The sequence below is a fragment of the Chiloscyllium plagiosum genome, chromosome 25 (genome assembly GCF_004010195.1).
Source record: "Chiloscyllium plagiosum isolate BGI_BamShark_2017 chromosome 25, ASM401019v2, whole genome shotgun sequence".
NCBI classification, from domain to species: Eukaryota; Metazoa; Chordata; class Chondrichthyes; order Orectolobiformes; family Hemiscylliidae; genus Chiloscyllium; species Chiloscyllium plagiosum.
The window spans coordinates 4,795,940-4,823,893 of NC_057734.1; the positions used below are offsets into that span (position 1 = coordinate 4,795,940).

A 27,954-nucleotide genomic window follows, 5' to 3' on the forward strand; every position below is an offset into this window, starting at 1 on the left:
AAAGGCCTGTTCCTGGGCTGTAAATTTTCTTTGTTCTTTGTATTACTTATGTACCTTATTAAACAAAAGCAAAGCTCACCTTTATGTAGACCCTTTCATAATCTCAAGATGCGCCAGAAATACTTCACAGCCAATGATGCATGTTTTGAAGTATGGTCACTCATGTACTATAGCAAACATAACAGCCAATTTGTACACAGCAGGGTTCGGTGAACATCACTGAGGTAAAAGAACAGATAATTTATTTTCATTATAATGGTTAAGGGATAGATATTGATTAGCCCTTTCACAGAAGTAGAAACTTCTTTGTGCTCTCCAACAACCAATCTTTCCTGATAGGGAAAAACCCTGCTCTTCCCATTACTTGGCTTTATCACAGCAGAGGACTTTGGAAGTGACCTTTGGAGATTTTTCATCTAAGGCAAGCTTTCTGGGTTTTTATGGATTGCATGTGGCAATTCAATCATCTAGTGTACTATCACTATTAATCCTGAAACTCAGCTAATGTTCTAGGGATCTGGATTTGAATCCCACCATGACAGATGGTGGAATTTGAATTCAATAAACAAAATCTGGAGTCAAGACTCCAATGAAACCATGAAGCCATTGTCAAAAGAAAAATACATCTGGCTCACTAACATCCTTCAGAGAAGGGAATCTGTCATCCTTACCTACATGTGACTTCAGACCAACCGCACTTAGCTGCCCTCTGGGATCAGTACTAAATGTAGCCAATGATGCCCAGATCTCATGATAGAATTAAAACAAATGTAATATGGAATCTGAAGAGTCAATAGAGGGAGAGCCATTTTGAGAATAGTGGGTTCAGGTTGGCAGGAATGTAAAATACAGGCAGTCCCCTGGTTACAATGAGTTCCATTCTGGAGTCCATTTGCAAGTGGCAACAGAGTTTTAAGCAGCTGTACAGAAAATACTTATATGTCAGGTCTTTAATGTTCGCAACTATAAGCATTAGTAAGTTGGATGTTCATAAATTGGGGACCCTCTGTAAACAGTAAATTGTGTTCAGATAAAAGTACTTCAAATTCACTGGAGAAAAGGTCTGTGTAAATAAAATACCTTTCAATTCCCTGTCCTACTTTAAAGGAGTTGGATTAACAACTTGCTTATTAGAATCTCCATGACTGTTAATGTTTGTTTCAGACATTGATTTAAGCTCTTCAATCAGGCATCACTCCCCACTCCCCTGATCATGCAGTGGTCTGTCCATTGTGATCTCACTTATTCTGGGTGAGATAGAACCAACACCTGCCCTGCTCATTAAAATCAACTTTCCAAAAAGATGTATGAACAGATGTTTGACACCTAATTTGCATATTCAATTGGTCTAATCAGTGTTTTAGGCATTGTAATGAGACTTTGATCAGCACAGATTGCCTACAGACAGTCTCATTACTAGTTGAGTCTGATTTATGTCTCATTCACATCAAATAATTAGATTTACCAAATACTACCTCTAAGCATCTTCTCTACCACCTACGGAGAAGGTATAAATATCCAACAATGTTGTTGATATTTCTGTGAGCTCCAATACTCCTTCTCAACAGTACTGATCTAATTAACAATGTTAATTGGACCCAACACCTTATCTGAGAATTTCTCCTACATTCTGCACTAACTTGTGAAAATACATTCTTCTAATCTCCAAGCTAGTTTGTGGCTCTTTCTTCTTATGTTCTCCAGTTCTCTGTTCATTGGCCAAGTTAAATATTTTGCTTACTTTGACCTTAAATATATCTTTCAATAAAGTAAATGCAGCTTTACAACCTGTGTGATTTGATTAGATCAATTACATTTTAACTCAAGTCTGACGAATATTAGGGATACTTATGTAAGGCTATGTAGTGGAAGGATTTGTAGGCTGATTAATAGTTTGACAGGTCATGACATGGATTCTCTTCCCTTGACTGCAACTGTCATTACATCCCAGCCAATAGTCCTCTGTGCTGGGAGACTTTTATGGGAATTTACAACTAATGCACTGTTACCCCAGGATTCCTAGCCAAAAAACTGCCTCTATTCATCAGGAGAGTCAAGAGTAGGGCTGGATTGCTGCAGGCATTTCTACTCCTGAACCAAAGACAGGCTCCATTTGAAGGATGAACTGAGATGTGATAGAAGTTCAAGTGAACCATTCTTTGTTCCAATTATATGTAGCTATTTTGCTGAAAAAAATCCATCTTATTGAAGCTTTTTACCTTTTACTTATGAGGATGTTCAGAAGAATGCCAATGTAAATATTTAAAATTAATACTTAATATTAAATATTTAAATTTATACTGAATGAGAATAACAGGTTAACAGAAGAGCTTTGTTTAAATTTAAACCAGAAAGTTTGATTCTGATTCCTAAGCACAATACTTTGACCAATGAACCAGAGGATGGCTGTTGCCTATTTTGCTCAGTTTAACCAGGTACATGTTCTATCTGTCTACTTGACAGTTAACTGCTGGTCATCACCTAACTGGTGCATGCTTGACTGCAACACCTCTTCTACCAGTCAGGGTCCACTTGCCAGCCAATCAGCACTCTCTTCTCATACAGTATAAAATCATGTTGCCCTTTGCACTAGTATTCTTGCAAATGTCCTAAGTCCAGGATGAATACCTTTAACATAAATATTCAATTTGATTAGCATTACTCAAGTTCTGCACTTCAAAGAGTGCAGTGGCTTCCAGTGTTCTTTGCTGAAAGCCTGTTTCATCTATCACTGTCTTTGTAAGGCAAATGAATTAGAGAGTTTTAAAAAGAAAATAATTCTTGGGATGTTGGGAACCAAGTACCAGGAATTTATTACAGGGTTTGCACCTTCAGGCTACAGACTACAGCCATTTAAGAAAGAACCCAAATCAAGTTGCTAAAGGCCAGTTAAAGTTAAATGTTAATTTTGTAAGCAACGTCTATATCCCATGAATAAGGAAAAGATATTCCCCGTTTCCATCATGAATTTTCTCTTCATGAGCTGTGAAATGTATTATGCCTTTTTATAAATAGTATTGTGGGTTTATTTTTCCTATCTCATTTTGTACCTCTGAAAGGGACCAATTCCAACGTGTCTTCAAGATCAGGCAACCTCTTCAGTTGTAGTATCAGCCTTGCTGCCAGCAGGTGGTGCACTAATGGCCAGTTCATGAAGAACATTAATACATTAATTTTTTTTAAATGATTTTAATGTTGGAGTTTTCTTTAAAATTAATTACTGTGGATTAGTCAGGAGTTTTTACTTAGTACCAGGAAAATTTTGACATACCTGTCTAATGCAATTCAAAGAGCTACTTAATGTAACTTCATATGTTTCAATGTTTTTCTTTGGAGAGAGACAAAAGGCAAAAAGAAGCGTTATTAAACTGCATGGAGTATCTGTAATGTTTTAAAATGAGTCATGATTTTGTCATCTATAGACCACAAAATATGTGTGACTTCAAATCCAAAGAAAGGATTTAAACTGTTAATTATTAGATTCCCTACAGTGTGGAAACAGGCCCTTCGGCCAACAAGTCCATGCTAAGACCCATTTCCCCTCTGACTATGCACCTAGCACTATGGGCAATTTAGCATGGCCAATTCACCTGACCTGCACATTTTTAGACTGTGGGAGGAAACTGGAGCACCAGGAGGAAACCCACTCAGACACAGGTAGAATGTGCAAACTCTGCACGGACAGTCACCCGAGGCTGGAATCAAACCTGGTGCTGTGAGGCAGCAGTGCTAACCACTGAGCCACTGCTGTTACTTTTGAACTTTCTATTATTGTGATATTTAAATCAATTTCATGTAGAACTTAAGAAGAAATGGTTTTGTGTAACATAACCATATTTTGTTTCAATTAACAATATTTTCTAAATGCCTGGTTGAACTACAAATGGATCTGGCCCTGATGGAACAGAAGTAGGTCCTTTTGCTGATTCCTTTTCCTGATTAGAATGCTGCTTCTTGATCTTCCTTCTCTGGATGCTTTCACTCACTGTAGGCGGCACAGGCTGACAGATTGGTTCACATTTACAAAAGTCTCTGACTTGTTCATTAAAAGTCACAGCTTGCAGAAACTGCTGAAGAGAAAATAAATTGTTTTTCTTCGGTGTTGAAATTATTCTTACTACAGAGAACAAAGACAGCTTCTGAGCTTGAAAGAAGCTGTTCAGCTACCTGGGAGCCAATCACATAGTTGTTGGAAGATAGAAGGCTTTTGTCATTGATAAATAGTCATTAGTCCATAGACCAATCAGCGACTTATTGTCAGTTAAATCTCCATTTATACACAGCTCATCTGCAAACCTTTCACTACTCCTTAAACAGCAGCTGTGTAAATAACATTTACAATGAGGGTCCGGTTACTTGCTTTTAAAAAAGTACAGCTAACTTTCAACAATCTTTGATTTTTAAAAACAGTTCTTTTCCCATTTCAGTCCATAATTAAAAATACAGGAAAATAACTTTCCAGAAGTCATTTCAATGTGTCGAGCATGTAATAGGCTTGGGGGAGACAAATAACTTTGGACCTATAGTTCCCAAAACTCTCCATCAATTAGGGTTTCCCTCATGTCTGCTTGTTATTTGGAATGGATCAAATGATAGCAATTGATTACTCTCATTTTGTCAACATTTCATGTGAAGTCTAGGGAGGGTGAACGTAGATCTCTAAATCTTGGGATTCTGAATGTAGCAATCACCAGTTGTAAATTTGCTCGCTGAGCTGGAAGGTTCGTTTTCAGACATTTCATCACCATACTAGGTAATATCATCAGTGAGCCTCCGGTGAAGCACTGGTGGTATGGCCCACTTTCTATTTATGTGTTCAGGTTTCCTGGGGTTTGTGATGTCATTTTCCTGTTCTTTTTCTCAGGGGGTGGTAAATGGGATCCAAATCAATGTGTTTGTTGATAGAGTTCCGGTTGAGTGCCATGCTTTTAGGAATTCTTGCATGTGTCTCTGTTTGGCTTGTCCTAGGATGGATGTGTTGTCCCAGTCAAAGTGGTGTCCTTCCTCATCTGTATGTGAAGATACTAGTGAGAGTGGTAATCACTCCTTAAGGATGAGGTGTATCTCACTCCTGTTCACTTTCACACATTGTACATATCTATAAGACTAGTAGAAGAGAAATACTAATAAACTATTATGCTAATGTAAGAATAATTACTTTGTTCCAGGTGTAGCTTGTTAGTTTTGAAGTGTTTTGGAATGTCCTGAGGACATGAACCTTTGATGAAATTTCCTCTAAATCTTGGCAGGCCAACATTTTTGCAGAGCTCATAAGAAAAAACTGAGGGAGATACCAGGTATCCTCCAGGGTTGAGTAGAGCATTCAAATGATTAAAAAAAATTTTAATTAGTTGGAATTGGGTACTATAGAAAAGTAATATTCATTCTAAATGTGTTCAACATAATTCCATTTACAAATTACATTGTTCAGCAGTACTTAACAAGCACTGTAGGGTAAAGTGCTGTACAATGATGAGATTGATACATGTTGTCATTTTTCACAATGCTAGATTACTACTACCAGTCTGGTTCTCATGGGGAAATGTTGATTGAAGGGCAAGTAATTAGCAAGCCAATTCCAGAAAATAACCTCTGAAAACGTAAGCAGATTATAATTGCTCAATCCACATACCAAATCAATTCTCCTCATTCAAGTTGTTTATAAAAACTTAGACTACTTATAACTTGAAACTACTGAAATTAGATTGTTTGGACGATATGGGATTAAAATTGCACTGTTACTTTTTGATAGATTTTTAACTTAAGGTAGTAAAAGTCACCAGAATATTACTGGACCATAGAGCTGCTGTCTAATTAGAGAGATGACGAGTGGCAATTTAACCTGAGGGTCACCACGCCTCAGGTAAGGGGAGAGGTTGACAAGGGGAGTCCTTTATGGTAGCCTCAACTGATGTGGGAATTGAGCCTTTGCTGCTGGCATCATTCTACATCACAAACCAACTAAGCAACCAACCCTGCCAAGATAGTAAGGAATATTGGACAAAGGTGGGTAGAGTTTGGTTGCAGATCAACCACAGTCTAATTGAATGGATGGAACCACATAGGCCACACTGTTTGTACATTTTTAAAGAAAAAGGCAGCAGAAAAGCAGAGTGTCCATCTACCTACTGCTGTCATCCATGTTAATTGTGGTTCACTAGTTGCATACTTCACTGTAAATGAGAAGATTGTCCATTTAAGTTCCATTCGCAAAATTAAAAAAATCAAAGCTGATTGGCACGTTTCCTCCAACAGTTCAGCGCTCCCTTAATGATGCACTGCAGTGTCAGCTTAGATCTTTGTACTCAAATTTCCAGAATGAGACAACCAACTAACGACCTTGTGATTCCCAGATAAACGTGCCACTGACTGAATCATGGCGTAGAGAAGACTTGTTAACCTTGAGAGAGAAAAAAGAAATGTAATCCTTGAAATGACTTAAGATCAGTATTCAGATGAACAGCATTGAAGCTTCACTCAATCATCAAATTTTCAGACATAACACGTGTTCATGTTTGATATATTCATGTGGCACACCTATGTGTTTGCACTTGGGCTTTGAAATTCTGGCCCAGTGCTGCAGGCTTAAGAAGCTATCCTTTGTGTAATGCTCATCTCTTTATTTTTGGTCTGCTTAGGGGCTTAATTTTGAACTGAGAAATAGACATTTCAAACAGTTCAGTCTCTGCAAGTTTTGGTGTAAATTTCAATGTGTAATTGACTTTCTATGATGACTAATTAGTAATGTAACTGTCATCACTCAGAACTCAAATTCTCTTCTGATTGAATTCTCAGGCTAAGTAAACAATTTACACATATTACTCTCCTCTAGGCTCTGCACATTATGACAATGGTTTCTGTCATTACAATAGATTAAACTCTTAATACAAATGTGATAGCCTGTTGCAACTGAAACAAAGTAATATTTAAATTGACAGCATTTCTTAAAGTAAGACATATCATTTAAACAAGGCTGACCAGTTTCTGAACTTCTTTAAAAATCTCTATAGTATCAGTTGACTTTTGATCTGTACTAATTCTGACAGACAATTGACCTTTATTAAATCAAGTGCCATTGAGATAAAGGGCGTGTTATTGTAAAGTATGAGACAACAAGAACTCCACACGTGTACAAAGTAAGCAACGTGGGAGGAATGAATGTTTATGTTGTTTTCCACAGTTAAAGCAGGACACTGTGAGAAGTGGCATATCAAAGGCACTAATGAAAGGCTTGGAGCTTTCTGCTTTAGGACTCTTGGCATTCTGGTCATGGGAATGGGAAGGATAGTAAACGAACTGAGAAGATGTGAGGAGTGACACAATGAACAGCTATAGACAATCTGTGGGAGGTCAGAGTAATGTACCATTAGCTCAGTCTGGAAGGAAGTGTTGACGAGCTTGCCACGGTTCAGCTTTGTTGATACGCACCAATTTGCTTCTGAAGAATTAGCCATGTTTTCATCGTTCTAATGTCATTACAATATTAAGCTGGCAACTCCCTTGCTACTTAAAAGGGCTGTCAATTTGTTCTTGGTTATGCTTCTATGATGAAAGTCTGAGGGGAGTTACATATATATACATATGTAGAACAAAAACCTAAGTGTTCTGAGGATTTGTGTAAAAGTGAACTAATCAAACTGTCAAAAAGCTGCAATTCTGCTCAAGGTCAAAATTGCAGTAGTCCAAATATATAGCCACAAATAAACTCATTTAAGCACTCATCAGCTAATTTACAGAATGGTAAATAGGTACAAAAAGAGAAATGGTGGGTTAAAACTTTCCACAACTTTGAATGGGTAATGGACCCTCAATTCACAATTGAGTGACAATGGGATATTTCAGTCTCTTTGTGAAATGAATGCATCAATTGCTTATCCATTGTTTGCTCGAAAGTTTTTATTAATTTCCATTGGATGTGTACAAGATTTAAACATAACCTCAGCCACAACACTATGCCCAGGATAATGGGTTGCTCGTAATGGGTCATGAATGTTCTGCAGAGTCCATCATTCAGCAATACTCATTTTTTGGTATTACCCATGGTTATCCCTCAAGGGGCTGGACCTGCTCACAATCTGATGCAGTGAGAGGGTACAGGAAATGAGGATCAAAAAGAGAAAATTAACAAATTAATTTAAAAAGGGGTAGTAAAAGAGCAACCAAATTAAAAAATACAGACGAATGAGCACATTCAATGGAGGGAAATGTTGCTGAGAGATGATGAAGTAAAGCTTTGTCTGCAGCAAGCAGCTAGTAGTCAGATGAAAACAAATGTTTCATGTCACAATTTTAAGGGGAACAGTGTGGTCCTCCATGGTTCCATGGCCAGTATCTTCATGGCAAAGGATAGAGATTTTGTGAGCAGCATAAACATTTCAAAACATTGGTCTATTTCTGTGCTATAAATTCTGTGCAAAAGCAGGCTATTGCTTACTGTCTTAGTTTTTAATTCATGGCATGAGGGTTCAGAGGGCAGTTAAGAATCACTCCCAATGCTGTGGATCTGAAGTCACATGCAAGTCAGACCAGGTAAAGATGGCAATTTCCTTCCCTAAATGGGATCAGTGAACCAGATATTTTTGAGCAGGGCATCACAGGTTTAACAGCACCTCTGGAACTGGAACAAAGCAAGTGTGAACTCCAGGAGAGGAAAATGAGACTGGGGAAAGATTACCAAATTAATTACCAAAGTACTTCAGACATCTCCCATTTTAATTACTTTTATAGAATATTACAATATAATATAGGTGGAGACTATTCAGCCCATCACACCAGTGTTGTAACTTAAAAACCTAAAAAGTAAAAGCCAACTTATTTCTTCATTGTTGGTTCACTGAGTTTAGACACCGGATGGGTATCTAATCGAAAGGTGTAAGATAGTTGGGGCATTTCACAGAGTGGATACAAAGAAACTATTTCCTTTCGTAGGTATATTCAGAACAAAACCTTAATCAAAAACAAAACATTTTTTTGAGGAACACAGAACTCCTAACAATACAGCACTGAGGCTGTAGTTGGGCCAAAGTTTGAATTGTAATCTCAGGGGATTATGAAACTCATCAACTCTCGTTGAACATGTTTCTATTGATCTTGGCAAAGGCCACAGACATAACATCACATAATAATGGAGTGTGCCTTCATACACCAAAGGGAAACTACCCTGGCAAACCTGTCTGTCCCAACCAACTGTCTAAGGACATTGATGGAAGTTACTAAATTAGTATTGACCAGCCCTGTCCTTGTTCCTAACAGAGGCAACACAGGAAACAACCTGGCAGTAAAGGGAAACATCAATAATTCGCGTAAAAGCTTTAAAATACCTTTTTCTGACAGAAACATAACTTAATTAGTGTTAGCATTTTCCTTCAGAATAAACAAGGAAAATTGTGATCACTGTAATCCAAATAAAGTCAAAGACAAAGAGGATGAACATTTAGACTTGCATAACTGATCTGTTTATGCAGTCTATTTGGATTTATTCAGCAGTCAAGTTGTATTTCACATGTAGCTTATTAAGTCCAACTCTCCTACACTGGCTTTTTGACAAGAGCACTGAAAATTCTTCACAAGGGCTTCATTGTCTAATAATATAAATGTGTTAACACTGTAATTTACAGTCCTCCTTCTCTCTTCCTGTGAGAACCAAGTACAAGATGTAATTTAGTTTGTAAAAAGACCTTGAGCTGTGTCGGACACAGGTGGTGAATCCAATTTTTGTTTTGCTTTTTTCAACCTCAGAAATGTTAAGACTGAAGCTCTCAACTAAGATTGAAACTGCATTATAGGTTATAGCAATAGTAGTTGGATAAACCATAGAAATAGGATGAAAGAAACTATGGCAATGAGATATATAGATGAAAATTAAATGAATTATTCTTTTCAAAGAGTGTGGAAGGATAAGTGGATCTTTTAATGATATTTGCTATCATTGTCAGATAATGCATGTCTTATCCTGGGAGTTGAGTAGAACCTAGCTTGACAATTTAATGTAATATAGGAAGAAATGCTGATTTGTGACTAAATGTCTACACCATGTTTCAGGCCTTCACTGTTGTCCAAACGGCAGGAAGTTCTGACCAGTATTGATAGCTGGTACAGATTGATTAATATGTCTTTTAGTAGAAGCTAACCCTCCTGAAGTTGCTTGCTGTGTTCACCTACATTATGACAATGATGATACTTTTAATGAACTGCGAATGTTTGTAGAGGGTTATGTAAATCTAAGTTCTCCTTCAAGCACCTTCCACACTAGGCAGCATATAATTGGCGCTGTACGTGGCTGGATTGAATTACAATATGAAGTAATTATCAAATTAAATGAATCTTACAGACGTACATAAAATTCATTATCACTCACAGCTTGATGGTTGTTCTGAATCATAGAACCAAGTAAATTCAAAATTACCCTGTTAAAGGAAAGGTGTTATTAAACAGGAAGGGGTGCAGAAAAGATTTACAAGAATGTTACAGAACTAGAGGATTTGAGATAGGAAAAGACTGGATAAGCTAGGACTGTTTTCTCTGGAGCATAGGAGGCTAAAGGGTAACTTTATAAAATCATGAGGGGCATATGTACGGTAAATAGCCAAGGCTTTTCTCCCCCTCCCCAGAGTAGGGGAGTCCAAAACTAGAGGACATAGGTTTAAGGTGAGAGGGGAAGGATTTAAAAGGGACCCAAGGGTCTTTTTCACACAAGAGGGTGGTGTGTATATAGAATGAACTGCCAAAGGCAGTAGTAGAGCTACAACATTTAAAAGACATTTGGACAGGTATATGAAAAGGAAAGGTTTCCAGTATATGGGCCAAATGCAGGTAAATGGGGCTAGTTCAGCTTAGGAGACCTGGTCAGCATGCGTGAGGTGGATTGAAGGGTCTGTTTCTGTGCTGTCTGACTCGAAAAACAACACAAAAAAATGGTCTATAAAACATGGCACCAATGCAAAGTCTTCACTGAGGCTCCCTAACAATGAACCCTTTAGTATCCCATCACTATGCACAGCCTATGTATTGTTCTGTGGGGTCCCTTTAAGAATGTTGAGAATACATTCATCTGAAAGGGATCAATACCTGTGCACAGTCTGGAATGCATGTTTCCCCAACTGTTGTACTGGACAGCACTTACTGATGGGAAATAATATTTTAAATCTTACACCAGCAACAATTGTAATCTGAATGATTAGAGGTCCACATTTGTAAATAATAATTTTCAGTACCAGAGGTTGGTTGTTAGTTAAGATGACTTACATTGTTAGAAATTCAGTTATATGTGAAATGGAGCTGTTTTGGGTGATGGTGTGTTTAGTGTATAAATACCAATTCTTCCCAGCCTTCATGGATTCCAATATCAAGTCTCCCTGAGATACTGGCCTAGTAAAACATGTGAAGGACCAGGGAACACATGTTCATTTTGTGACTTTCACCTTTAGCTGTACATGGACATCAGACATTACTGCTGGAAATGTGTTGCTGGAAAAGCGCAGCAGGTCAGGCAGCATCCAGGGAACAAGAGAATCGACGTTTCGGGCATAAGCCCTTCTTCAGGAATGCCCGAAACGTCGATTCTCCTGTTCCCTGGATGCTGCCTGACCTGCTGCGCTTTTCCAGCAACACATTTCCAGCTCTGATCTCCAGCATCTGCAGACCTCACTTTCTCCATCAGACATTACTGTCCAATTTACTCCCCAATAACGGTGAGTGCAATTAGTGTAACTACTATTCCTACCGCAAAATCCAATCTATGCTCATAAATTGAAGATTTTCTTAAAAGAACCTAGATTGACTTTGTTTTGCGTATGTTAAACATTTCTGCAAAAATCAATGAGAAAGTGAAAAATGAAATAAAACTTTCATTCCCAGTCAGTGCTCTTCACCATCAAGAATTGGCTTTCGACTTAGATCAGAAAAAGCTGTCATAAGATAGCTGTTTAGTGTCGATAAGGAACTGGACATGAGATTGCTTACAACAGTGGTAAATCTACAGATAACAAGTAAAAATGGAGAAAAGCTAATGGTATTTTATTTATAACTTAATTCATGGATCCAGCAATAGCCAGAAACACGTGGCACATTGTGCTGGTCATCAGATCTTCTGATCAAAGGAGATTAAAGTTCACTCTAAAGCTATTCCACTTGTATGAAGGTCACAACGTTTTTGTTCTTTTTATTCCCTCACAGGACTTGGTTGACCAGCATTTATTGCCATTCCTACTTGTCCTTGAGAAGATAGTGGTGAACCACTACTGACATGCTGTAGGTAGACCAACTCTGCCTGTAGGGATAGAATTCCAGGATTTTGATCCATTGACAATGTGGGAAAGGCAATATATTTCCAAGTCAGGACTGACAGTGGCTTAGAGGAGAACTTGTAGGTTGGTGGTGTTCCCATACGTCTATTACTCTCGTCCTTTTAGATGAAAGTGATTGGGGGATTGGAAGGTGCTGCCTTAGAATCTTTGTGCCTTGTAGATGGTGAATAGGCTTTGAAGAGTCAGGAGATTAGTTAATCACTGCAGTGTTCTTAGCATCTGACCGGTTTCTGCGACTGCTGTGTTTGTATAGTGAGTCCAATTGAGTCAATGGCAACCCCAGAGTGTTGATAGTGGGGAATTCAGTAATACTAATGAATGGGCAGTGGTTAGATTGGTTCTTATTGACGATGGTCATTGTTTGGCATTTGTGTGGAATGAGTGTTACTTACCATTTTTCAGCCAAGCCTGGATATTGACCAGATCTTGTCGTTTTTAAACATGGACTACTTCAGTATCGGAGGCATCATGAATGGTGGTGAACATTGTGCAATCATCGCTAAACATTCCAACTTCTAACCTTATGATGGTCATTGATGAAGCAGCTGAACATGGTTGGGTCTTGGATATTTCTGCAGTGATTCCTCAAGGTAATGTCCTGGTGCAGAGACGATTGAATCTAACAACCACGACCATCTTCCTATATGCGAGTGATGATTCCAATTTATTTCATAAATGCCCACTGAGCCATAATTAAAATCAGTCAGGGGAGATGATGGCACAATGTATTGTCATTGAACTACCAATCCAGAGGCCCAGACTAATGCTCTAAAGACAGAGGTTCAAATTTCACTGGTGGCATTTGAATTCTTGATAAGTGTGTCATGTAAAGTTAGTTTGATTAAACTGTCATCAATTGCATCTAAACAAAAATGGTTCACCAATGTCCTTTAGTGAAAGAAATTAATTGTCCTCATCTGGTTTGGTCTATATGTGACTCCAGACCAGCAGCAACATGGTTGACTCTTAACTGCCCTTTGAATGGGTTAACAAGCAACTTAGTTCATGGGCAATTACTGACTTGCAACAAATACCAGCCTTGCCAGAGACACCCACATCCCATCAGAATATTAGAAAGAAGCTTTGAAAAAGGTTGAAAACCATTTCAGATGGACGTTGTCGACCAGGACTTGGTCTCAGAGAGGTTCAGTGGAATATGATACAATATGGATTTACTTCAACCACATACCATTGCAAATAACAAATAACAGACAAAACTGTAATATCACTTTATTTAAAAATTTCTCTATATATTTTAATGCCTAGCAGCATCAGACCAGTCTATCCCATAATTTGGGTTTAAAAACAAGTCATCATTAACTGGCACATATGCAGCCTGGCTACAGTTCTTGTTCATATCATATTTACATTTAAATGTACAAAATGCATACTAGTCAGGTCAGTTAACAGCAAAAGTCAAACCACTTTTACTATCATCGTCAGTCATCCCTGAACAGCACACCATCAACTCTGGTTTATGAACTGGAACTCTATCACAGTGCAAGATAAAATGCACATAGAACACTTTTTGACAACATTATCACCTGCAGTATAGAATTGAAGGTACTTTCTCTTAAAATTGGCAACCATTAGGACCAAGGCCCCACCAGAATCCTGGATTTTGCCAAACTTTGAGTTGGGAGCTGATGGCAGTTTGGGCCAATCTGGTTTGGATGTGTTTAAAGCTGCTTGGAGCAGGGGAATAGATTGATGCACAAGCAGCAAAACAGATAAGTTTAGCACCACTCAGCATCTAACCAAACTATCAGGTAAGTTTATTTTACTAGAACAAAAATGTATGACAATTCCAGAAATGTTCAGCTGGCTTTGAGAGGGTGGACCTGTAGATGCTTTCGGTAAAGCAGTCTCAGAGGCTTCTACAACTTTGGCTAAAACAAATACAATTGGCATTCCACATCTTTGAAATACTGACTTACGCAAATCTTTACATTCTGGATAATTATGAGATAATATTACTTACATCCACTTTTAATAATCAAACATTCCCCTCTGCTGGCTGATTTAGGAATTGTATTCTACTTTCATAATTAGACTCACTCAATAGATCCCCAAAACAGTATAAAAAATTAACAGGATATAATTTTGATGGCATTATTTAACATGTACTTTTCTCAAGACTGTATTTTACTTAAGTGCTGTAGAGTTTTGTGGTGTGCTGGTTGGTTCAGGGATGACATTTAACCTCAGCAGGCTGTGACTGTTGGGTCCAGACCTGAGCGTTTGGTGATGTTTAGTTTATTCACATCCTCTGCACAGGTTGGATGGATTCCTATGGTAGATGACAGCTGAGTGTATGTAGCATTGCATCTAGAAAAAAAATGCATGATTAAATTGTAATGAAATAGATATTTGGTAAAAGACAAATGAACAAAGAGGTAGAGGCTTACAAAGTGATAAAACTTACAGCAAATAAACAGGCTATTCTGTTCTATAATGACTATATAGATAAATATGTGAGTTAGGGGCATGAGCAAGCCAAGTGAATTCTCCAGCTTGCTCCACCATTCAACAAGATCATGGCTGATCTGATTGCAACCTCAATTCCACATTTTCACCTACTCAGAATGCTCCACACAAGTTTCCTTCCACTTCTCATCGTATCAATATGTCTAATTTCTTGGTCCCTCATGTACGTAATGACTATCTTCATCTTTCCTTTAACTGTGAATTCTAGCAGCAAAGAACCTTTCCTACTTCCCTCGCTTTTCTTCTAGATTTATTACATTGATATGAAAACATCTTCTCTTCATTTATCATTGGACTCCAAACATGTATATGTGGACAAATATACCTTTACATAAGGTTGTGATGTATGCCAAGAGTGACAAGGAGTGAATCTTGCATAACGAGACTTCCAGACAGCTCTGGAGGTGGGTAGGATGGCTGGGACAAACCAACATTTAAAATTATTGCCAAAATTTTGATCTAGTTTAAATAAAAGCACACTAAGTCTGGCACAAAAGAATTGTGTTCTTTATCCCTGTCAACAAGACTATAATTCTTCTTAAGAAACAGCAACTACTCATTATAGGGAGCATTACAAACATATAATTTACCAATGACTCACAAAAAGGTAGACAAATGTGGTCTCTCGGGATATATTAATTTTCTCTAAGTACATAAGGTGGTGCTAGAATGATACTGGCTGAAGTTCTTGCATCACAGTTCTTCTTTGAAAAAAAAAACAAGTTTTTTTCTGTCTTTCTTGCTCCTGATGTACAAGATTCTGTGTTGATTTAAGGTCAAATCTAGACATTGGGAATCAACTGGTTTGAATGCTCAGGTATCAGCAGAAGGGGTATTATTTAACATGTACTGCACTCCAAACATTTACATATTGTTATGCAACTTCACCCAGATTCCTGCATTTCCATATTTTGCATTTTCCAAGTTTTCTTTGTTTTCTTGCATCAACAAATTAAATTCAAGCACTTTGAGCTCACTTTCAAATCATGTAATGGCTGTACCCACAGCTCTTTGACAATATTCTCTTTACATCCTTGACATCCCCAGGTCACCTCACTGCATTCATTCGTGCTATTTCTATTCCACTATTTAGAGGTATCTCTCATAGCCATTACCAATCTCCCTGCCAGTGCTCACATTGCCATCATCCTCCTACAATTTTAAAAAAAATCTGCAAAATTCCTTTCCTTCACGTTCTTCCCTTTTCTTGATTACTGTCCACCAGTTTTTTCACCTTCGGTAATGTTTTCTGTTTATACAAAGCACCACAAAAATGCAATGTGTTGCATAAAATATAATTGGATAAATCTTAGCAAGAAGTTGTCTTATGAGGTTATAATGGAGGTTTGCATAGTCCTAAATACAATTGATGAGCACCGAAACTGATGAACGTAGCTGACTCCAAAGCAATACAAGTACAGCAGAATTGTATTTTAGAATTACAAAGAAATAAAAGTGTGCACACTAGACAGACATAATTCAAATATGTACTACTAGTTATGGAAGTACAAGGAGAGCACTACTGAGTAGTAAAAGATCATGTTGTAACAAAACATATAATTTATGAAATATATTCTATTAAAGCTAGTTTTGTTATAAATAGAAATTAATTCCTTTCATCTTACTTTATTCCCAGGGCAAATCCTTGAATGACCTCTCCGGCATTTGGTCCAATGAAATGAAGTCCTAGAATACGCTGGTCACCTTCACGTAAGCAAACCATCTTAATATAGCACTGGGTAGCATCCCGTTCAGCTATTGTAAATTCCAGTGGCTTGTAATAAGCATGGTAAACCTAACCAAAGAGAGGTCAAAATAATAGGATGATATAGTAAAACAACACATGCCCTACATTTGCTTTTGTTATATTATGTATGCATATATGTAATTGTTCTTGCATTCATGTGTATATAGCTAGATGTACATTACAAATATATAATTTCAGTATAGTTTGTACAGTATAAATGTTGTTTTTCCTTTTCACTGGTATTTGTTGCAAATTGTCCTGATTAGTGTAAGACAAAAAGCTTTCACCAAGCATCTTTTTTTAGCAATACCCAAGTTCTAAGTAACTAAATATATAATTATAAAATGTGTGCATTTGAATGTATGCAAATAGTCATAGTGATACCTTGCAATGTCATGCATGCTGTATTGATGATTAATGACAAAATGTCACATCCAGCATTAGAGAGAAGGGGCTAATTGGCTTAGGAAGTACAGAAACAATACAGTGGCCATTTTATGTTACATATTTTTATAATTCCATTACAGATTCTTACATTCACAAGTAATAAGAACTATCCGTGTGAACCTGTCATCCACTTGCCGGTGATGCTGCTGCAGGGCCTTGACTAATAGAAGGGTATAATTACAGTGTAACAAGCTTGCATCAGCATTTACTATAATAAATGTTGATGCAAAAATTATAATGGAAAAATTGACATCAAGTTCCTTATACTTAATATTTCAACAATATTTTCTACGAATGTGTCATGGTAATGCAAACAAAGTGTATACATACACACATGTAATTTAGTAGCCATTTTAAAACCATATTCTGTCCTTATTTTTGTATTTCCATTACAAATCCCTGTCCACATGTATAATGGCAATTGTTGTGTACACTTGTTACAGCAGATCAGCATTGGAAATTGAATTTCATAGCCTGATTCCCTGTTCTGTGAAAATGATCAATGATTGGTGGTTTATCTGGCATCAGGGAGTGGGACAACCAATACTTTAGCAGGACTGTGGCAGGGTACTTGAGATTGGATTTAACAGAGGGTTGGCTCACTGTTAAATGGCGGTCAGCAGTGAGAATGGGGGTAAACTCTAGGATAGACAGCATTTGTTAAGGAATCCCATATGTAGCAAAAAAGGGCTTGCGATTTTCCAAGGCATCAGTATAGACTGATGTTTTATGATTTCTTTGTTCCCTTTTAGCCGTCTGCCATTCTCTCAACTGAAAAAACATAAACATACTAATTACTATCAACAAAACACAGGCTGAAACTATAGCTCTCAAATTTTAACTGGTTTCCTTTTTAAAATTGAGAAATATAAATGAGGAAATACTGTGTGTGTCTGCATGAGTTTGTGTCTGACAGCTGTTAGAAATTGGATAGTTGGTAATTTCTATTTGCCAACATAACAGATGATCGCATGAGATAATTGGAGGCAGTTTTGTTTTAAAATTCAACACATTTATTTTTGAAAATTTAACTGAATTTAAATGAGGGAAGCACCTGGTTTGTCTGAATTAACGCATTTTTTGAAGCTTAAAGGACTGAAAAGTTGCAAAAGGCATATGTATACTCAGTGTCCCATTGTTTTTCCTGATATTGGCAACAATTATTGGAAAAACACACCATTTATTTAAAAAATAAACAGAGTAGAAATTAAACCCTAAAATTGCAAAAATTTGTTCTCCATTCTGAAAAGCTTTTGAGTGGAGTTTGCAGGAATATTCCAGCAATACAACTCAGTGGTTTAATGTATATCGGGAAATAGGGATCACAGCATATGCTGCTGATACATCAACTGCAGCTCACAAAATGCACAGGTCTGTATTGAGTTATCATGCCTAAGACCAGAGGCTATTAGGAGGAAGCAGCCTTTGGACAAAACTTTCAAAAAATTCGTAAGTGCAACCCCCCACGCCCCCGTTGGGGCTATTGCTTTTTGCAGGGTATGCTAAAGATAATCCCTATCATCTCAGCATAAGGAAGGAGGAAGTGTTGGGTATTCTAAAAGGCATTAAGGTAGAAAGTTCTTTATGGAGAGGGTGCCTGGAAGGTGTTGCCAGTGGAGGTGGTCAAGTTGGGCACAATAGCATCATTTAAGATGTATCTAGACAGATAGATGAATGGGCAGGGAGCAGAGGGATAAAGGCCATTGGAAAATAGACGACAGGTTTAGATAGTGGATCTGGATTGGCGCAGGCTTGGAGGGCTGAAGGGCCTGTTCCTGTGCTGTAATTTTCCTTGTTCTTTCTGGTGGATATATTTCAACGTGAGTACAGGGCTGTTCTCTCCACTGTCCAAGCCAGTATTTATCTTTCAACCAGACATCTCTGAAATACATTTTCTGGCCATTATTGTTTGTGGGACCTTGCTATATATAAATTGACTGCTGCATCTCATACAATAGTAGCTGTAATTTCTAAGTACTTCACTGACTATGAACCATTTTAGGACATCATGGGGACACAAAAGGCACACAAACCAACATTAGACTTCAGGCCAGATGAAATTCTCCTCTTTCATGAAAGTAGGCCTTCTTAGGTATAGTGCATATGGAAAGTCTCACCTCCTTGTTGGCACAGATCCAAAACACTAAATTGTCTACAATTCCTCAGTAGCTCACAGTCTCACACAACAAAGCCACAAAAATGCCTGGCACATGAAATGGAAATATGGTATTGGCACCATGCAGCTGTTTCTCTCAGGGTGAGATTTTGCCCAACACTTAATCAGTTGCAAACCTCATTTACAAGTACTTAGTGTTTCCACATTGTACAAAAGTAAAAGCATCCTATTTCCCAGAACTAATCCTCTTACTTAGTGGGAAAAGTCCTAAATGGAGTATAAAAGCAAGTAGGTTCTGGTAAACCTTGCTAAATTATTGGTTACGCCTCACTTGAAGTCTTACATTCAATTCTGTTCCAAACTTTAGGAAGGATCTTTTGAGAAGTTGGCATTGTTCTTTCCACAACAGAGATGGATAAGGGAAGGCTCAGTACAGGCATTTCGGAACTGAGAGATTTTCATACATGCTGTACTAATTATTTCCACTGGTAGGTGGGTCGATGACCAGAGAACATAAAGATAATTGGCAAAAGTAAAATGTGAAAAGGAAGAAATTTTTAAAATATTTAATTCATCAAGTGGTTTACTCCTTATTAGAGGCTGTTTCATTCTCATCTTTCAAAAAAATAAATGACTTACAGTTGAAAAGTGAAATAATTTGTAGGCTATGGGAAAGGTCCTGAAGAAGGGCCTGTGCCCGAAACGTCGAATCTCCTGTTCCCTGGATGCTGCCTGACCTGCTGTGCTGTTCCAGCAATAAAGTTTCAACGAAAGAGCTGATTGGTTAACTCTTTCAAAGCACAGGCAAGATGGACTGAATGGCTTTCTTCCATGTGACATGATTCAAAAACTATTCAGTAAAATATATTCATTTTGTTAACCACCAGAAGACAAACTGAGGCTCTCACAATTTGGCATTTGTAGAATTTCTAATTTAGTGGATTCCCATAGAGAAAAAAAAAGCGTTTTAAATTTGGTGCATTTTATTTCCTTCAGAATCCTGGCCCAGGAGCTTCAAGAACACTGATGTAGAAGCATTAGATATTTTCTGGTCCTTCCCTTAAACTGTGAATCTTTCCATGCGTACCTTCAAATGTGGAACACAGAAGACTACTCCGCTACAGAGGGATCATACCCAAATTCCATCTTGTTCTCTCCCAAAATTCATCTAAGTTCAGTTCTAGAAGAGTCCACTAGATGGCAATCATCACTTAATAGAATATCTAGCTCCATAACCCAGTTGTGCAAGGACCAGTATCCAGGGAGATGTAATCTAAATTACAGATTAGTGCATGTTTCTGAACCTATATTTTCCTTGATTTGTTTTTTTTTCTTTATTCATTCACAGGATTGGGGCGTTGCTGACTAGACCAGCATTTAGTGCCCATCCAGAATTGCCAAGAGGGCAGTTAAGAGTCAACCACATTTGCTGTGGGTCTTGAGTCACGTGTAGGCCAGATGGCAGATGTAAGGATGGCAGTTTCCTTCCCTGAAGGGCATTAGTGACCCAGATGGGTTTTTCCAACAATTGACAATGGATTCATGGTCATCACTAGATTCTTAATTCCATCTAGTTATTGAATTCAAATTCCACCATCTGCCATGGCAAGGTTCTAACCGAGGTCCTGAGAGCGTTATATGGATCTCAGGGTTAACAGTCCAACAATAATACCAGTACGCCATTACCTCCATATTGTTGAACAACTCACTGAACTGGAGAGAGACAACTACAATCTTTACAAAATATAGCTCAATCAAAGTGATTCTGCAGTCGTTAGCATGTAGTCTGCACTAGGTAATTGGGAATTATTTATTATGAGAAAAGAACTTAAAATCTACAATTGTTTAGAATGCACAATACCAAAACTGTCAATTCAGCCCTGCTCCTTCATACTGGATTTAAGGTGCATTTTCAACTAACTGCATTAGCAAAGCTTCCATTTATCTCCTACCTAAGTGTTCAGCTAGCTTTTCCTTAAAAGTATCAACAAAACAATTAATAGGACAACAGTGTTATGAAGACACTCCTGAAAACTTTTCTTTGACTTAGCTTCCATCCTTGAAAGTCATAGGTGCAAATCAGAAACCTTTTATATCACATATAGGGTAAAAGCACTAATTCTAAGTTCTACTAATTTACAAATCTCAAGCTCCATTTATGAAGTGATCTTGTCCCTCTGGCAGGAAAAGTCTGTCTAAATCTCCCCATACTTAAACAAGGCAATCAAATGATTAAGAGAACCTTACAATACAGAAAAATAGACCTTTACTCTTCCTACCTCTATATTGTCTTCACCATATTGTTGTACTGCCTCTTCCTCAGACAGACCTACGCAGCCATACTCCAATGGCGTGAAAACTGTTGTGGCGACCTAAGTATACAAATCAAGCATTTCAACTTGACAGAAATATTAAACTATTAGATAAAAGTTATCACAGTATCAGCTGGGCTCAGTGGGGAGCATTTTACCTCCAAGTTGCAAGGTTCTGGGCTTAGGCCACTCTAGGACTTGAGCACAACACTCTAGTACAATCTGAAAAAGTGTTGCATTCTCAGAGGTGTTGTTTTTGAGCATGGGGGAGTGAGCCAACTGGGATTCAACTGAAGGGAAGTTTAAGAAATAAAAAGAAACAAGAGAGCAGAGGTGCAGAGTTAAGTAACAAAGGGCAGAAATAACAGCAGAAGAGTGCAGCAGAAATTAAAATTAGAGATATAATGGTAAAAGGTCAAAGCTTAAAGCTCTTTATTTAAATGCACACCGCACATAAGATAAATGAGTTGATGGTACAAATAGAAATAAATAATGTTACAGAGATGTATTTGCAGGGTGACCGAAACAAGGAGCTCAGTATTCAAGGGTATTTGAAGAATACTGACAGGATAAATCAGATGGGCAAGGACAACACGCAAGACAAATTTGTAATGTGCATCATGGATAGTTTCTTAAGGCAATACGCTGCAGAATTTGTCGAGGAACAAGCTATTTTAGATCAGAGATTTGTAATGAAGTTGGATTAATAACAAACCTTGTAGGTAAGGGACCTCTAGGGAGCTAGCAATCAGAACATGTGATAAATTCAAATTTAGCTCAAGGACAAACATTTCAGATCTCAAACTGGTATCCTCAGGGCAATTACAGAGATAATGAAGGAAGAGTTGTCTTAAGCAGGCTGGAAGAAGGTCAATGGATGAGTAGCAGATGTTTAGGAAAATATCTCATAACACTCAGCAACAATGTATTCCGGTCAAAAAGATGGACTTAATGGGAAGGAAAGGCCACAACTGATTAATGACGGCAGTCAAGAAGAGTATCGAATCATAAAAAGCAGCAAAAACTAGTGATAGGTTAGATAGAGTCACATAGCATGGAAACAGACCCTTTAGTCCAACTAGTCCCTGCTGAACTTATTCTCAAACTAACCTAGTCCTACCTGTCTTCTCCTGGCCCATATCCCTCCAAATCGTTCCTATTCATCTTCTTATCCAAATATCTTTCGATTGTTTTAAATTGTATCTACATCCACCACTTCATCAGAAAGCTCATTCCACACCACCGTTTGTGCATCTCTCTCTCACCTTAAAAATGTACCCCCAGTCTTAAAATCCCCCATCCTAGGGAAAAGACAATTACTATCTATACCCCTCATGATTTTATAAACTTCTATAAAGGTCACAACTTAGAGCATGGATCAGTACTTGGGGACTATGATGTTGTGGCCATAACAGAGACGTGGGTTTCACAGGGGCAGGAATGGTTGCTAGATGTTGCAGGGTTTAGAACATTTAAAAAAAACAGGGAAGGTGGAAAAAGAGAAGAGGGTGTAGCATTGCTAATCAGAGAGTGCATCACAGCTACAGAAACGAAGGTTGTTGAGGAAGGTTTGTCTACTGAGTCAGTATGGGTGGAAGTTAGGAACAGCAAGGGAGCAGCCACCTCACTGGGGGTTTTCTACAGACCCTCTAATAGCAGTAGAGAGATTGAAGAACTGATAGGCTGGCAGATTTTGGAAAAATGTAGATGTAGCAGGGTTGTTGTTATGGGGACTTCAACTTTCCCAATATTGACTAGAACCTCCTTAGTGCAGGTGGTTTGGATGGAGCAGTTTTTGTCAGGTGTGTTCAGGAGGGTTTCCTCACTCAGAATGTGGACAGGCCGACGAGGGGGAGGCCATTTTGGATTTGGTGCTCGGCAATGAGTCAGGACAGGTGTCAGATCTTGCAGTGGGAAGAACACTTAGGTGACAGTGACCACAACTGCCTCACATTTACCATAGCCACGGAGGGGGAAAGGAGCACTTACCAAGGGAAGATATTTAATTGGGGAAAAGGAAACTCTGATGCTATCAGACAGGAGTTGGGAAATACAGACTGGCTCAACTGTTCCACAGGAAGGGCACAGCAGACATGTGGAGACTGTTCCAGGTGCAGTTGTTGCGAGTAATGCATGAATTTGTCCCTCTGAGACAGGTAAGAGAGGTAAGATTAAGGTGCCTCGGACGAAGAGAACAGAGGAGCTTCTCGTCAAAAGGAAGAAGGCAGCTTATGTAAGGTGGAGAAAACAAGGATCTAGCAGATCCTTGCACAGCTTCAAAGGATCACAGGCTTGCTAGAAAGGAGCTCAGAAATGGACTGAGGAGAGCCAGGAGGGGGCACGGCAAAGGCTTGGCAAGAAGGATTAGTGAGAACCCAAAAGCATATTACTCATATGTGAGGAATAAGAGAATGATTAGGGAGAAGGTAGGGCCGATCAGAGACAGCTTAGGGAACTTTTGCGTGGAGTGTGAGCAGATAGGGAAGCCCTAAATGAGTTTTTTGCTTCAGTTTTCACTAAGGAAAGGGACCTTGTTGTGAATGAGAATTTTGAGGAGCTGGGATACAGGCTTGAACAGATCAAGGTTGATGAAATTGATGTGCTGGAAATGTTGACAAATGTTAAGATTGATAAGTCCCCAGGGCCAGGCCAGATTTATCCCAGGCTGCTTCAGGAAGTGAGAAAGGTGGTTGCTAAGCTGCTGGCGAAGATCTTTGCTTCCTCACTCTCCATGGGAGCAGTACTGGAGGATTGGATGGAAGCAGATATTGTTCCTCTTTTCAAGAAAGGTAATAGGGAAATCCCTGGCAATTACAGACCAGTCAGTCTTACACCTGTGGTCAGCAAGGTTTTGGAAAGAATTCTGAGGGATAGGATTTATGACTATTTGGAAAAGCATAGTATGATTAAAGGCAGTCAGCATGGCTTTGTGAGAGGCAGATCATGCCTCACAAATCTTATTGAGTTCTTTGAGGAGGTGACAAGACAGGTTGACAAAGGTTGAGCAGTGGATCTCGTGTATATGGACTTCAGCAAGGCATTTGATAAGGTTCCCCATGGTAGGCTCATTCATAAAATCAGGAGGTATGGGATACAGTGAGATTTGGCTATCTGGATTCAGAATTGGTTGGCTGACAGAAGGCAGAGAGTTGTTGTAGATGGAAAGTATTCTGCCTGGAGGTCAGTGGTGACTTTGTTCTTGGGCCTCTGCTCTTTATAGTTTTTATAAGTGATTTGGTTGAGGGGTGGGTTAGTAAATTTGCAGATGACACAAAGGTTGGAGGTGCTGTTGATAGTCTCGAGGGCTATTGCACGCTGCAGCGCAACATAGGCAGGATGCAGAGCTGGGCTGAGAAATGGCAGATGGAGTTCAACCTGGATAAATACGAAGTGATGCATTTTGGAAGGTCGAACTTAATTGCTGAATATAGGATTAAAGACAGGATTCTTGGCAGTATGGAGGAACAGAGGGATCTTGGTGTTCAAGTACATAGATCTCTCAAAGTTGCCACCCAAGTTGATAGGATTGTTAAGAAAGCATATGGTGTTTTGGCTTTCATTAACAGGGGGATTAAGTTTAAGAGCTGTGAGGGTTTGCTACAGCTCTACAAGTCCCTGGTGAGACCACACTTGGAATATTGTGTCCAGTTCTGGTCGCCCTACTATAGGAAAGATACAGAGGCTTTGGAGAAAGTTTACCAGGATGCTGCCTGGACTGGAGGGCTTGTCTTATGAAGGTTGACTAAGCTCAGACGTTTCTCTCTGGAGAGGAGGAGGGAGTGGTGACCTGATCGAGGTACACAAGATAATACAGGAACGGATAGAGTCAATAACCAGAGACTTTTCCCCAGGACAGGATTGACTGGCACGAGGGGTCATAGTTTTAAGATATCAGGAGAAAGGTATGGAGGAGATGTCAGAGGTAGGTTCTTTACGCAGAGAGTTGTGAATGCATGGAATGCGTTGCCAGTGGCGGTGGTGGAAGCAGAGTCATTAGGGACATTTAAGCGACTGCTGGACATGCACATGGACAGCAGTGAATCGAGGAGTGCATAGATTAGATTATTTTATTTTACATTAGGATTAATTCGCGGCACATCATCATGGGCCCATGGGCCTGTTCTGTGCTGTACTTTTCTATGTTCTATGTTCACTTCTCAACCTCCACCTCGCCAGTGAAAAACACTCCAGCCTTTCTTTATAATTTAAACTTTTCATACTGGAAACATCCTGGTAAATCTTTTCTGAACCCTCTCCAGTTTAATAATATCCTTCCTATAACTGGGCAACCAGAACTGGACACAGTATTCCAGAAGAGGCCTCACCAATGTCCTGTACAACCTCAATATGACTTCCCAACTCCTCTTCTCAAAGGACAGAGCAATGAAGGCAAGCATGCCAAATGCCTTTTTCACCACCCTGTCTATATGTGACACAAACTTCAAAGAATTATGTACCTGCACCTCTAGATCCCTCTGTCCTATACTACTTATTTAAAAAAAATCAGAATTAGACTATTTGGCTGTCAGGTTCACTCTATTATTCGATCATGGCTGATATGTTTCTCAACCCTATTCGCCTGCCTTCTCCCTGTAATCTTTGATTCCCGTTTACTAATCATGTTACCAATTATGTAGTTATACATTAAGTTTACATCATCATCACCCAAAATCACTGTAATTTTTTGCTCAGGTGGATTTAGAAGACCTATTGGCACTATTTTGAAGAGGAGCATGGGGAGCTCACCTTAAGTCGCCTGGCCAATGGTCGTCGTTTTATTTAGGGCTGTTTGTGTGCAAATAGTTTTTTTTATATAAAGTAGGGGTGACTGCACTCCAAAAATGCTCATGGATTGTAAATTACTTTGGGGTCCAAAGGTGTTAAAGAATTTTTATCTTGCTTTCCAATGAAGTGTGGGCCAACTGGCTGAGACCCTGATAATGGGTAATTGCACAGTTGAACCAGGAAGTGAGGAGCAACTCTTTATAGAGCACATATTTCATCTGCCAAAAAGACAGCGGCTCCAACTACAGAGACTTTCTGCCATTCCATTAAATAACAAAGTTATTTATAATTGTACTTCGTATAAATATGCTATTACACATGCATATACAGTTAAAACATTTCTTCAATACATTGACTGAGAGACTTTTAAAATCACTCGCTAAAGCATTTGTCCATAAGACTTACTCACATTATCATAGTTCATCAATTCAGTAGAGTTACCAAAAAGACGATGTGCCAGTAACTTGCCGGCTTTGATAGCTGTTGGCGTGAGCTCTGGTCGACCCTATTAAACAAAATAAGTAAAATGATCTCAATCCCTCTTGAATAGTATGATTATTTACTTGTGTTCCATTTTGTTGCTGACTGTTCTGTTATGACATTCCAATATATCACAGGAAAGAGTGCATCAGGTTGCACTGTCCAAAATATTAGTTGGTTTGCTTTGCCTTGTATGTTTATCCTGACTGTATATATTTAACCAAATAAGGGCAGCTGCTTTTCTGCCTTTAACTTGGTCAAAGTTGACTACATCTCCCTCAGACAACCAATGTCCTTCTATGCTTTAATTTTCACATTTTGGCAATGTATCTTCAGCTTTTTGCTTGGGATGGTTGAAGTAGACTGCATTATCCAGAGGACATGCTTTCTAGATTACAAGTAAAACACTGTCAATTACCGAATAATTTATGCATTGGGTTTGAAGGTGCTGAAATGTGAATACTTTTCAGTCTCAGCTGTGAATAAGCAAGTACTGCAGCACTGAACATCAAAACCAATAAAATTAGAGTGCACCAAAAGTACACAGATCCTGCAACCAATTTACCCTTTCCTTTCATTACATTTCATAACAACTATAACAAATGAAACCATTGATAGTAACAGCTGGATCATGTCTTACCTCTGCAAGATCTCCAATTGCATAGATGTGGGAAACAGAAGTTTCTTCATTGGCACCGACAATGATCTTCCCAGTTTCTGGATTAATCTGGACCCCAGCTTTGTCTAAACACAGGTCTCCTGTTTCAGGTGCTCGACCTGGAAGCAATTGAAACTTTAAGTAGGTAATCAGCACCTTTTCAGATGCTGTGTAGTTATTTACAATACATAAAATGCACAAAAATGTTGAGCACCTGAAACTTGCAGCTAAACACATGTCTATCATAATCATGTGTTACAGATTCATAAGACCAGAAGAAATGGTAATGACCTCTAGAGCCTCCGCCATTCAATAGGGTCATGTCTGATCCAACATTCCTTATGTCCACTTTTCACAGTCTATCTATCTTAGTCTTAAATATACACAAGGACTCTGCCCCCACAGCTCTCTGTGGCAAGGTGCTCAAAAGACACTCAATCCTGTGAGGGAAGAAATTCCTCATCTCATTTGATGAAGGGTTTATGCCCAAAACGTCAATTCGCCTGCTCCTCAGATGCTGCCTGACTTGCTGGGCTTTTTCAGCCCTCAACTCTGATCTCCAGCATCTGCAGTCCTCACTTTCTCCTCATCTCAGTCTTAAATTGGCATTGCTTTAT

At 38.7% G+C, this 27,954-nt stretch overlaps 2 protein-coding genes across 2 annotated transcripts in view; one reads left to right on the forward strand and one right to left on the reverse strand.

Annotated features, from left to right (window-relative positions):
• The window catches only part of LOC122562524 (catechol O-methyltransferase-like), a 234,766-nt gene that overhangs the window by 82,008 nt on the left and 124,804 nt on the right, over nt 1-27,954 (forward strand). The gene's annotated exons all lie outside the window — the stretch shown is intronic.
• txnrd2.2 (thioredoxin reductase 2, tandem duplicate 2) overlaps nt 13,520-27,954 on the reverse strand; it is an 87,616-nt gene continuing 73,181 nt past the window's right edge. The window contains exons 12-16 of the mRNA XM_043715390.1: nt 27,320-27,456; nt 26,609-26,704; nt 21,382-21,474; nt 16,418-16,587; nt 13,520-14,633 (exon numbers count right to left, since the gene is read on the reverse strand). Coding sequence (XP_043571325.1) covers nt 14,510-14,633; nt 16,418-16,587; nt 21,382-21,474; nt 26,609-26,704; nt 27,320-27,456 — 620 coding nt within the window. The 3' untranslated portion in view covers nt 13,520-14,509. The remainder of the gene's footprint in view (nt 14,634-16,417; nt 16,588-21,381; nt 21,475-26,608; nt 26,705-27,319; nt 27,457-27,954) is intronic.